The following is a 14,054-nucleotide window of genomic DNA, read 5'->3' as shown; positions in this document are numbered from 1 at the left end:
GTTTCTAACATCTTAAACAGCTACTGGTTCTTCGTAGGTATTCCATAAATGAAGAACTGATGAAGGCACATGCACAAAGTGCACATATATTCAACGCTCCACCCACTTCCTTTGTATGCCTTATAATCTCATTTTACTTACATGTTGAACCATCTAATTGTAAATGTATATTTTGTAAATGCCACTTTCAATGTTTTTTTTGGGAGAAAAAAACTGATGACAAACTAAAGTAAAATTTTGTTTAGTGGCTTATTTCTACACATCTGTACCTTCCATTGCAAAAGGGGGAGATTAAAATATGATAATTTGACTTTCCTACAATCCAATTAAGACATTACTGGAAAAAAATAATTACAAATATAAGGAAACTGAATGATTCTGAAAAATCTGAAGTTTACTTAGGACCCACATTTGCCATCACGACCACTAAGTTCTCTGGCTTTTACTGCCATTCACAGCTTTATACAACGCCAATGGCTAAAAGTAAAGAAACTTTAATAGCATACTGTCCAGGGAAAAATTATCCTCAGGTCCAAAAACTTTTGAGAAAGACAAATATTAATAATTTACAAGGAAGTCTGTTTAGGAATTTCTGTCTGATAGCTGTAAAAAAAATCAAACCATACACAGATTAATAAAATTTAAATTTTACCATTATTTCAAATAAATGTATCTTGAATTATAAAATTTGTGAGAAGTAATTTTTCAATTTTTGACCTTATGACCTAATACAAGAAAACTGTTACATAATGTTTAACATCGTTATAACTTCAAATAAAAATCTAGTACCTTTGATAGAAACTAAAGCACCAATTTAAATACGCTACGCAGTGTGATAAAAAAATATGTAAATGTTTAAAGAAAAAAATTTATTACAGCAAAAGACACATTGCCATTAATCCCCTTCAAAATACTCTTTCTCGTCAATTTGGGGAATGTAATCAATAATGGTGTAAAGATTTTGTAGGGTATCCGATGGACACTTGTCTCATTAGGGAGACCACCTCAGGGATGATGTAGATGCCTGATCACTGCAGTGTACACCTGAAGCTGAACAATAATGAATGTCAACTACAATTTTTTGTATATATATAGTTACAAGAAGCGGAGTACAGCATTAGGAATAGAGACAGCGGAAATGTAATGGCTGTGTGCGATGTCAGAGGGGTAGTGGATGGGGTGGGAGGTTGTGTGAGGGATATACATGATAAATATCTAACTATTACATTGTTTTGTGCACCTGAAACTAATAAAAATATGTTTAAAAAATACTCTTTCTTGCTTCAAACACACTTATCCCATCTTCTTACCACTTTCTGAAGCAGTTCTGGAAGTCCTCTTTCATGAGTGTCTTAGTTGTGCTGTCGTGGCTGCCTCGATGTCCTGAATCAATTCAAAACGATTACCTTTCACGGTCATTTTGACTTTCGGAAAGAGCCAGAAGTCACACGGTGCCAGATCGGGTGAATAAGGTGGATGAGGAGACATAAGGTTTTCATTTGACAGAAACTACAGTACTAGAAGTGATGTATGATATGGAGCCTTTCCATTGTGATCACGAAATACGGTGAATGCTTCTGCTGAGTGCCAGCCAGCAGAAAGGCAGGGATCTTCAATACGGTAAGCAGAGCATCGAACCTTAGTAACAGTGTGTGACAAGTTTCAGCTTGTTTAGTGCAGTCAGTCGGTGCGAGCTACGGTCCATCATGATAATCCTCCATCATGATAATGTTCCATATCACACATCGCTTCTGGTATACGGCAATTTCTGTCAAATAAAAACATTACGGTGTACCTTCATCCCCCTTATTCACCGGATCTGGCACTGTGCGACTTCTGGCTCTTCCCCAAGGTCAAAATGATTCAGGACATCGAGGCAGCCATACAGCATAACTAAAGACACTCATGAAAGAGGACTTCCAGAACTGTTTCAGAAAGTGGCAAGAACGATGGGATAAGTGTGTTTTTTATTTTTTATTTTTTATTATTAGTTTCAGATGTACAAAACAATGTAAGCCATTTACCATTTATATCCCTCACACAGTGATATCCCCCCCATCTACTACCCCTCTGACATCGCACACAGCCATTACATTTCCACTGTCTCTATTCCTAATGCTGTACTCCGCTTCTTGTAACTACATATATGCTTCTGCTGAGTCAATTTTTTGTCAACTACAAAAAATTGTAGTTGACATTCATTATTGTTCAACTTCAGCTTCAGGTGTACAGTGCAGTGATCAGGCATCTACATCATCCCTGAGGTGGTCTCCCTAATGAGACAAGTGTCCATTGGATACCCTACACAATCTTTACACCATTATTGATTACATTCGATGGGATAAGTGTGTTTGAAGTGATGGGGAGTATTTTCAAGGGTATTAATGTCAATGTGTCTTTTACTGTAATAATTTTTTTCTATTATTATTTAAACATTTACTGTTTGATCACTCCTCATTTATGGTTCTTTTTTTATTTGAGATGCAAAAGGGTACAATAATTTTCTGACCAAGCAGAAGGTAATTAAATAGAACAAACTAGATATGTTGTTCACCTTAATTATTAAAATTTATTGTAAAATGACAATTAAGAAATCATAACTTCATATAAAACATTTATTTTGGCAATAAAAAAAAAATCACAGGAGTTACCAAGAGGAATTTCCCTCCCCAAATCAGAGCAATGAAATCAGACACATCTGACTTCTTCTACACACAATGTCACTAAAAGAATGGATTTGGTTTTGGGCTTACTTACCAAAACAAGTTAAGAATCTATAAAATAAGACTTGAATGTAGCTAGTTACAGAATTCTAAGAAGTCATTCCCATCAAACAGCTTTCTAGTTAACAAACAACATCTATAGACACACCTGAGTAAGGTAATTTTTTTTTCATATTTCATTGCTGGGAAATATATCATTGAGGTCAAACTTCGAAAAATGATGAGGTTCATAAAAAAGGTATACAGATCCCCATCCTTTCTGTCAATCTGATCCTCCTGAGATAACTAGAATCTCAGAGATGTACAAAATCTTGATGGCATAGTCCAAACTTTGTTTGGTTTCTTTGAGAAGAGGAAAACAGTCCAAAAAAGTTGAATGATTTGTCTAAGGACAGACTGTGAGAATGGTAGATCTTTAATTCAGGTATCTTAATTAAGATACAAACAAATCAAAGAAATCTTTGGGGAAAATTCACTTCACCCATTCTGTAATAAAAAGGAATATAACAGAACAAAGTTCTCCATCTATTAGTCCACAGGCCCAAATGGAAAACTAGCAAGCCATCAGTCAGTTTATCTGTTGGATACATGTTAGAGAAAGCAACAATGATATTTTGCTTAGCAGAAACAAGACAGGCTTTGGAATCAAACTTAAATTTGAATTTGGATCTATTACTTATTTGTGCGACCTTGGGAAATGTCTGAGCCCCAAGTTTTACCTTAAGAGAAAGGGAGTAAAAATTATAATCTCATAGGACTATTTTAAGAATTAAATGATATACCATAAGTGATATATCTGGCATGTTACAGGATTCCAACAAAAGTTACCTGCTTCATAGGATTTATGTAGGATTCAAATATATTTTATAAGGTTTCAGATAACATAGAACATGAGAAAAGCACAGAATTTGGAGACAAAAGGTCTGGGTCTACATCTCAACTTTGTTCCTAACTATTTATGTATACCTGGCCAAGTCACTCACCTTCTCAGTAACTTATGTACAAAACGAATGTAAGAATATTTGCCATACTGAGCTTTCAGGATTGCTTTAAGGATTAAATATGATAATCTTTGTGCAAGCACTTTCCAATTATAAAGTACTACATATGCTCTTGCTACTATCAAGACACGAACTGCATTAAAAACTAGCTTCTTCCTACAAAGATTAGGGAATTCTGCTTTTACAAAGTTATTTTCACTTCCCAGGCACCACTGAGTTCTTGAATTTTATCAACATTTATAAAATGTATTTAGGTTCTACTAAACACATTTCCTCAAGACCAACGTTTCATACCTTTTTCTAAACCAAATTTCAAGCAAATTAATTTAGATAAAGTGTTGCTGCTTCTCAAAGATTTGGAGGTTAAGTTAGGGCAAAAGACCCTGTAAACTAACATATAATTATTTAGTGGGAAGCTTATCCGGCTTGCGGCACTAATGAGGAGAAATCTGCTTTTTATTAAAAATCGTACGTTCAACTACGATTATCTGCCAGAAATGAAAATATATACATTAATAAACATTAATATTGAAAAGATCAGCTCATGACCCAGCTGAAAGATGCTGTAGACCACAAGCTGGGAACCACTGCCTTTCAGGTACGGGAATGGGAAACTTACGGGTGTGGGGTAACAAGGCCCCTCAGAGTTATGCGGCCACTCGGCAAGCCAGCAGCACGGATAAAAATGATCTTTTTTCCTCTTTCCAATAAATCATCCTGCTGCAATGAATTTTTATAAACAAAAATATAAAATATATTATAGGCACCTGGTTTCTTCTAAATGTTTACATAAATTAATCCTTATGGCACAATTATGAGCAGCCATCCTTACTGCACAGATGTGTCAAAAGATGCAGAAGCAATTCCTTTATGGTCATTCAGAAAGATCAGTAGCAAAGATTAAATATCATATATTACTGACTTTGTATCCTAACTGAGATCTTGGGCTGGGAACCAAGTGCCTAGATAAGCACCAAGTGCCAAAGAGAACTCTTCATATGTAAGAAGCCACTGGTAATACTCCTATTAGCAAATCATTCCACTACTGGCTAGCACACACCCTAAATCAAAGAAGCAAATACAGATGACAAACACATTTTTACCCTTCATGTTTCCAATACCAGTGCTTCTAAAATATTTTAACACGGCTGAAGATTCACTAAATAGATTTAATTATGAATATAATTGATTTACAATGTAAACAAATAAATAACCATAGTGAGAGCTACAGCTATAGAGCTATTACCCTAACATTAGCAACTGCTATAATAATTTGTCCCTAAAACTTTGGGGGAATTTTCTTTGTACATATAATAAAAATCAATACCACTGAAAAACATCAATTGTATTTCTACATATCAGCAACAAGTAGGAAATAAAATTTAAAGATATTGACAATTGTATCATAAACCATTAAAAAATAGTAATAAAGTCAATAGGTCATGGGAAACATCCACATACTAACAACTAGTTTATTTCAATAATGTTATTTAAAGGAGACCTAATAACACAGTATTCTAAAGGAGAATAATGTTATTTAAAGGAGACCTAAGAATACAGTATTCTGGGGTTGAAAGACTCAATATTGTAAAGATGTCTATTATCCCCCAATTGTATGGACAAATATATTAAATGTAGTCCCAATCAAACTCCTAGCAAGACTTCCTTTTCTGTGTAGAAAGAAATGCATATGAAAATGCAAAAGGACAAGAATAATCAAGGCAATCCTGAAGAACATCGCTAAGAATAACTTTAACAGATAGCAATACCAATTATAACACGAGAGAAATTAAAACACTGAGATAATGGCAAAAGAATAGAAATATAGATCAAAGGAACAGAACAGAGCGTCCTGTAACTGACATACACATATATGGCAAAAGTGAAATTGCAGCACAATGGGGAAAGGAAGGTCTTATAAATGGTGCTGGGACAACTGACTATATGAAGAAAAAAAAAATGAATCTTGACTCTTACCTTACATCATACACAAAATGTCAGTTCCTGATGAATTATAGATATAAATGTAAAAAGTACAACAGTGAAGCATTAAAAGATAACACAAAGAACATCTTTATGACATTAAAATAAGCAAATATTACCTAAACTAGTTCACAAAAAGCCTTAAATACAAAAGAAAAGACAAATAAAATGGAGTTCTGTTCACGTAAAGCTATCATTAAAGAGTGAACTAGCAAGCCACCGAATGGGAGAATATATTATTAGTGCATATTTCAGAAAACCCATATCCATAATATATGAAGAACTCTTAACCAAAACAAATTGTCAAACCAATTAAAAATAAAAGGGGGGCAACAGACTTCAACGGGTACTTCACAAAGGAGTGAATACATGCCCATCACAAGAAACATGAAATAGTAGTGTTTAACTTCATTAGCCTTCAGAGAAATCTAAATTAAAACTGCAAGGAGAGACTACAACATACCCACCAGAAAGGCTAAAATGCTAAAGATAGAAAGTACCAAACACTGACTAGATGTAGGACCAGAGATCTGATACACTTCTGGATGGCGAGGAAGTAAATTGGCGTAACCACTTCGGAAAACTTCTGGACACAACCCACTAAAACTGAAGATATTCATACCCCATGACTGTGTAATTCTGCTCCTCGGTTTATATCCAACAGGAATGCATAAAAAATCTCCATTAAGAAATCTGTACTAGAACATTCATGGAAGTACTATCTGTAATAGTCCCAAACTGGAAATTACCAAAATGACAAAAGCCACAATCCATTCATATTCATACAATGGAACACTACTGGCAGTAAGAATAAACCAAGAATACATTACACACAGGTAAGGATGAATTTTACAAACAAAATGTTGACCAAAAGCCAGCATATAAAATGTACATATTATATGATTCTATTTGTATAAAGTTCAAAATTAGGCAAAACAAATCTTTGGTATATAAAGTCAAAGTAAGGGTTAGCCTAGCTAGAGATGTGTGGAATGGAAGGGAGCATGAGAAAGTTGTTGAGGTTCAGGGGTTCTCGCAATGCTCTGTTTCTTCATGGAGATTCTGCTTACGTAGGTGTGCTCGTTTTGAAAATTTGAAACATGGCAGGTGTGCATGTATTTGTATGCTTTTCTGTATGTATCAACAACTTCAAAATACTTAAAACATCTTTTTAAAACTATACCAGCAAATTTACGCAAAGATGACTATTTGAGCCTATGGAGAAGAAAGGAAAACTTAAATATGGAAGTGGGACTATTTGTACAGTGTTTTCACTTACCTTTGTCCTGTAATGCAATTTGTTGCTTATGCAGTAACGCCACCTCCCGTCCCAAAGCTTTCTTTTGTCTTTCCAGTTCATTTCGAAGCACCAAAATTTTTAATTGCAGGCACTCGCTTTCTTTTTTCTAAATAATTAAAAGCACAGGTAAATTTATGAATATAAAAGTCAAGACTGTGAATAATTATACATTTATAATGTGTCAAAATGCGTAATGGTTTAAAGCACTTAATACTTAGCTAACTTATTGATCTCCTGAGTAACTTAACTATTAGCACCATCATTTTAACGGAAAGAGTACAGACGTAAGTGAAAACTAAGAGTGGAAATACAGGTAGAGCCTGGGGACAGTTCTTTCTAAAAACCCAAAAGACACTACAAGCCTCTTTCCTGATATCACAATACAATAACAAAAAATTACTAATAAAAAAGAAATGGAGTCCTCAAAATGTTGAATGCAGAGTTGCCATAAGACGCAATAATGCCACTCCTATGTATATACCCAAGAGAATCAAAAATATATCCATACAAAACCTGAATATGAACGTTCACAGCAGCATTATTCATAACAGGCAGGCAGTGGAATTAATCCAAATAGCCATCACCTGATCAATAAATAAACTGTGGTATACCTGTGCAATGGAATATTATTTGGCAATAAAAAGAATATTATGTGGCATAAAAAGATAGATGCCACAACATGGATGAGCCTTGAAAACGTATTATGCTAAGTGAAAGAAGCCGGTTTAAAAAAGACACAGACTCCATTCATACGATATGTTCAGAACAGGCAAATCCACAGAAACAAAAAGTAGATCTCCATCCTTGCCAAACGGAACCACGGTGCTCTAATATCCCACAGATTTCAGAAAAGGCCAAGCAGGGACCTGGCGCTTTCATCCCTACCAGGCGGTAACCAATTGAGCCCCCTATAATGTCAGTGGACACCACAGGGCAAGCCTGGGCTTGTAGCAGTAACAAGATAACCCTCTCTCTCCCTGCTGGGTGACATCAGAGAATGCCTAGTGGAGAGTCAGAACTTTCACTACTATGTAGCACTAATAGGCCACCCTATATTCCTCATATCAGTGGAGGCCATCTAGGGAGCAGTATTAAGGTAGGTATCATTGGAGGCCTAGGAGAGAGCTGGAACTCCCACCCCTGACCAGTAGTGTGTGTATGTGTGTGTATGTGTGTGTACACGTGTGTGCACAGACAACCACTTAGTATCAATGGAAGTGACTTATAGAACCTGAACTTCTTCATGTACCTGGCAGTAATAAGATGGTGCCTCTCCCTTCCCCTACCAGAGAGAGTTGTCAGAGGAAGCCAGGTAAAACAGAAGGTTTAAATAAGATCCGGAGACTCCTAACATAATACCCAAAATGTATAAGTTTCAATCAAAAATCACTCATACCCAAAACCAGGAAGATGGCAAAGTAAATGAAAAAGGATAATTAATAGATTGCAACATGGAGATGACAGACATGTTAAAAATATCTGACAAAGATCTGAGAGCAACCATCATAAAAATGCTTCACTAGCAATTACAAACACACTTGAACAAAAATGAAAAAACAGAACATCTTGGCAAAGAAATAGAAAGTCTCAGTAAAGAAATAGAAGACATTAAGAAAAAAACAAATGGAAATTTTAGAACTGAAAATAACTGGAATAGGAGGAATAAGATAACAACAGCTCCGATTGTCAGTGCTGGTCTTCCACATATAAGTGGATTTGCTGGACCCTTGCTAATTCAATTTCCCCCTACCCCGCCATTCCAGGCCCTTCCCTATTGTTGCCCTCTTCACCTTGAATCATGTTCAAGAAATTTGATGAAAAAGAAAATGTGTCCAATTGCATCCAGTAGGAAACCTCAGTTATAAAGGGTGTTAAGACCCAACTGATAAAGCAATATCCAGGTATTGGACTATGGCTTAATCAAATCCTGCCTAAGAAAGATCCTGTAAAATGGTGTGATACCATGAACATATAGAAATCCTTACAGTAAATGAGAAGTTACTATTTTTTAGACAAGGTGAAGAAACTTTTCAGCCAACCCTAAAATTACTTCACAAATATCTTTTTATCCTACCACACCAGCAGGTTGATAAAAGAGCCATCATATTTGTACTCAGAGGAGCAAAATTTAATGTCCAGGCTTAACTGCTAGAGCTAACCTTTACCCTGTTGCAAGAGATATGATTGTTGCCATCATGACAGAAGGAAAACAATATATTCTGTATGTCAGAGTCATGAAGATGTCTACAGAAGATACTAGAAAGTCAACAAAGGAGGCACTGAAAATATCCATTATTTAAATGATGGGCTGTGTAGTATTGGTGTTTGTATCTGTATGTGAAAACAATACCTCTGTGGTTATGCTGAATAAATTCAACAGATGCTAAAATTCAAAACTGGAATAAAAAAAGTCACTGAATGAGCTCAATAGCAAAATGTAGAAGACATAGAAAAGCATCTTTAAGCTGGAAAATAGACCAATAGAAACTGTCCAATCTAAACAACAGAGAGACTATAGACAGTAAAAAAAAAAAAAAAAAAAAAAAAAAAAAAAAAAAGATGAACAGATTCTCAGGGATCTATGGAACTACACCAAAAGATCTAACAAGTACTAGGAGCAAAGAAAAAAGAGGGCAGGAATGAAAAAGCACTCACTGAAATACTGGTAAAAACTTCCCCAATTAGGCAAAAGAAATAAATCTACAGGTTCAAGAAGTTAGTGAACCCCAAAAAGAATAAATTAAATGGAGAAAATCACAAAATAAATGAAACCAAAAGCCGGTTTTTTATAAAGGTCAATACAACTGATGAAACTCTACCCAGGCTAACCAAGAAAAAAAAAGAGGAGACAAAAACTAATATGAAGAATGAAAAGAGGCCATCACAACTGATCCCATGGACATTAAAGTAATAATTAAAGAACACTATAAACAACTCTATGCCCACAAACTTGATAACTTAGATGACACGAACCAATTCCTTGAGAGACAATCTACCAAAACTCATTCTAAGAGAAATAGATACTCACAATAGGCATAAACTCATAAAATTAAATCAATAATTAATTACTTTCCAAAATGGAGAGCACCAGTCCCAGATGGTTTCACTGGTGAATTTTACGAAACATTTAAATAAGAAATAATACTAGTTTTTTAAAATCTCTTCCAAAACATAGAAATTCCTAACTTATTCTATGAAGTCAGCTTTACTCTAACACCAAAACCAGATTATCACTGGAAAGGAAAAACACAGATCAATGTCTCTCATGAACATAAAGGCAAATTCCTCAACAAAACATTAGCAAATCAAATCCAACTATGTATAAGAACACCATGGCCAAATGGAATTTATTCCAGGTATGCAAGGCAAGCTTGACATTCAATAATCAATTAATGGAATTCACATCAACCAGGCTAAAGGAAAAAAAAAATCAGAATCATATCAATAGATGCTGAAAAAGCATGTGACAAAATTCAACACACATTTATGACAAAAATTCTCAGCAAACTAGGAGTAAAGGAGAACTTCCTCAACTTGGTAAAGAGCATTTGCAGAAAAATCTACAGCTAACATCACACTTAATAGTGAGAAACCAGGTGCTTTCTCCCTAAGTTGGAGAATAAGACAAGGAGGTCCCCTATCTCCACTCTCTTAAACATGTACTGGAAGTACTAATTATGCAATAAGGCAAGAAAAGGAAATAAAAGCTACACAGATGGAGAAAGAAGAAATAAAATCATCTTTGTTTATATAATTTTATGATTGTGTGATTATACATATAGACAATCCTACAGAATCGACTCTCTCACAACCAAAACCAAAAACACCCTCCTGGAACTAATAAGAGATCATAACAAGTTAATATACAAAAGTCAATTGCTTTCTTATGTAATAGCAAGAAACAATTAGAATTTGGAATTAAAAACATATCAATTACATTAGCATAAAAAATAAAATACTTAGATATAAACCTTAAAAATTACATGCAAGATAAATGAAGGAAATTACAAAACTCTGATGAAATAAATCAAAGGAGATCCAAATAAACGTTCGTGGACAGGAAAACAATATTATTAAGATGCCCAATTTTCCCAATTTGATCTAAAGATTCAGTGAAATCCCAGCAAATTATTTTGTGGATATCAACAAACTAATTCTAAAGTTTACACAGAAAGGGAAAAAAAATAGACTAGCCAACTCAATACTGAAGGAGAAAAAGTTAGAAGACTGATACTATCTATCTAATGCCAAGATTTACAGTAATCAAGACATCGTGGTGTGGACAAAAGAAGAGACAAATAAATCAATGGAATAATAAAGAGCCCAGAAATAGACACACACAAACATAGTTAACTAATCTTTGACAAAGGAACAAAAGCAATTCAATGGAGAAAACATAGCCTTTTTACCACAATGTACTGGAACAACTGAACAGCCACATGTAAAACAAAACAAAACTAAAAATTTAGATATGAACCTTATACCCTTCACAAAAATTAACTCAAAATGGATCATAGACCTAAATGTGAAATAAAAAAATTATTATACAACTTCTAGAAGGTAGCATTGGAGAAAATCTAGGTGACCTTGAGTTTGGAGATTACTTTTTACATAAAACACCAAATGGATAATCCATGAAAGAAGAAATTTGTAAGCTGGACTTCACTAAAACCTGTGCTCTGCATAAACCAGTATTAAGAGAATGAAAAGAAAAGTCACAAGCTGGGAAAAAATATTTGAAAACCACTTATCATAAAGAAATATCTAAAATATACAAAGAACTCTAAAAACTAAATAAAACAAACTCAATTAAAAATTGGGCAAAAGGCTTTCCGATCCTCCATCTGTGGTGGAATCGCTGTCAAGATGCAGATTTTCGTGAAAACCCTCACCGGGAAGACCATCACCCTCGAGGTGGAACCCTCGGATACAATAGAAAATGTAAAGGCCAAGATCCAGGATAAGGAAGGAATTCCTCCTGATCAGCAAAGACTGATCTTTGCTGGCAAGCAACTGGAAGATGGACGCACTTTGTCTGACTACAACATTCAAAAGGAGTCCACTCTTCATCTTGTGTTGAGACTTCGTGGTGGTGCTAAGAAAAGGAAGAAGAAGTCTTACACCACTCCCAAGAAGAACAAGCATAAGAGAAAGAAGGTTAAGCTGGCTGTCCTGAAATACTATAAGGTGGATGAGAATGGCAAAATCAGTCGCCTTCGTCGGGAGTGCCCTTCAGATGAATGTGGTGCTGGAGTTTTTATGGCCAGCCACTTTGACAGACATTATTGTGACAAATGTTGTCTGACCTATTGCTTCAACAAACCAGAAGACAAGTAATTGTATATGGGTTAATAAAAGACATGAACTAAAAAAAAAAAAAAATTGGGCAAAAGTCTTCTCACCAAAGAAGATAATACAGATGGCGAATAAGCATATGAAAAGACATTCAATATCCTACTGAGGTTGGACAATTACGTTTGTGAACATTCCACCCTATAAGCCCACGGTGGAAAGTGCACGAACTTAATTGTCCTTCATATGTCATGAGGGAATTGCAAATTAAACCAATAATTATATACCACTGCACAGCTATTAAAATAATTACAATCAAAAACACTAACAATACCAAATGCTGGTAAGGATGTGGAGCAACAGAAACTTTCATTCATTGTTAGTGGCAATGCACAATGGTACAGTCACTTTAGAAGATAGCCTGGCAGTGTCTTATAAAACTAAACATACGCCTACTATATGATCCAGCAATTGCGCTCCTAGATATTTACCCAGATGAGTTATACACCTATGTTCACAAAAAGACCTACACATGAATGTCTGTAGTAGTTTTATTCCAAACCTTGGAAGCAACCAAGATGCACTTCAGTAGGTCAACAGATAAACTGTAGTGTATCCGTACAAAGAAATTGTCAGCAATACAAAGAAATGAGCTATGAAAAGACATGGAGGAAACTTAAAAGCATATTGTTAAGTAAAAGAAGCCAATCTGAAAAAGCTACATACTGTATGATTCCAACTATATGACATTCTGGAAAAGGCAAAACTATGGAAACAGTAAAAAGATCAGCGGTTGCCAGTGGTTCTGAGGGAGGGGGGAAAAGAATGAATAGGCAGAATATAGGGGATTTTTAGGCCAGTGAAAGTATTCTGTGTGATACTCTAATAGTGAATACGCAACATTATGCATTTATCAAAAACCACAGAATGTACAACTCAAAGAGTGAACCCTAATGTAAACTATAGACTTTAGTTAATAATATTAATATCGATTAAACAATTGTAACAAATGTACCACTCTAATATAAGATGGTAATAACAAAGATATTGGAGGGAAAAGGGGAAAAATGGAAACTTTCTGCACAGTTTTTCTGTAAAACTAAAACTATTCTAAATAAAGTTTATTTTTTTTAAAAATGATAGAACTGTACTTCCAAAGAAGTCAATTTTACTGAATGTTCATTTAATAAAACAAATCTCAGACATTTAAACAGAGATCCAATTAAGTTTGCTAAATAAGTTTGTTCATTTATCTTTGCATAAAAATATTTCCTATTTTAACCTATGAAACGATCGTTTAAACTTTACTCAGACTCCCTTTTAATCCAAATACCTTGCCAGAATTTGCCTCCAGATGAAATCTGAAATCCTGCCCCCACAAGGAACATGTATGTGCTCATACATATTTGCATTTACACACAATGATTGCATTAGGAATGTATGTGCTCTTCTCTCCTGCTCTTTATCAATGGTGTCCATAATATACTCTTCGTGATTTTCTATAATATAATCTTAATAAAATAGCAATTTGGCTGTACCAAGTAAATTCTTGTCTCCGTTCTAAATATATGCTAATAAAATTTGTAATCGGAAAAAAAATCCATTCATTAAAAAAACTGAATAGATTACTAAGTCCTGGGATAAGCTGATGGAAAACTTTAAAAGAAAAAAAGTCAGCATCTCTATTTGATTCACAGACAATGAGGAAGCAATGGCACTCAACGAGATGAGTAATGGTATGTCCTTGTTGAAGGA

At 34.7% G+C, this 14,054-nt stretch overlaps 2 protein-coding genes and 1 pseudogene across 3 annotated transcripts in view; 2 read left to right on the top strand and 1 right to left on the bottom strand.

Moving 5' to 3' along the window:
* UVRAG (UV radiation resistance associated) overlaps positions 1-14,054 on the bottom strand; it is a 272,693-nt gene that overhangs the window by 132,290 nt on the left and 126,349 nt on the right. The window contains exon 8 of the mRNA XM_081061802.1: positions 6,987-7,113. Within this exon, the coding sequence (XP_080917928.1) occupies positions 6,987-7,113 (127 nt within the window). The remainder of the gene's footprint in view (positions 1-6,986; positions 7,114-14,054) is intronic.
* LOC308504147 (malignant T-cell-amplified sequence 1-like) lies at positions 8,806-9,348 on the top strand (annotated as a pseudogene). Its single transcript has one exon. The product of its transcript is annotated as a malignant T-cell-amplified sequence 1-like (transcript).
* On the top strand, positions 11,851-12,389 carry LOC308503729 (ubiquitin-ribosomal protein eS31 fusion protein-like). The gene has a single exon (XM_081063362.1). The coding sequence runs from the start codon at positions 11,874-11,876 to the stop codon at positions 12,342-12,344; it is 471 nt and encodes a 156-aa protein (XP_080919488.1). The 5' UTR covers positions 11,851-11,873; the 3' UTR covers positions 12,345-12,389.

This window comes from Rhinolophus hipposideros (assembly GCF_964194185.1).
Source record: "Rhinolophus hipposideros genome assembly, chromosome: 10".
In the NCBI taxonomy this organism is placed as follows: Eukaryota; Metazoa; Chordata; class Mammalia; order Chiroptera; family Rhinolophidae; genus Rhinolophus; species Rhinolophus hipposideros.
Note: the sequence above shows the minus strand (reverse complement) of the source record. Positions and strands in the feature narration are given on the sequence as shown.

What these genes read in the sequence shown, in the direction of transcription:
- LOC308503729 (XM_081063362.1), top strand. Translation starts at nt 11,874, where the DNA reads ATGCAGATTTTCGTGAAAACCCTCACCGGGAAGACCATCACCCTCGAG.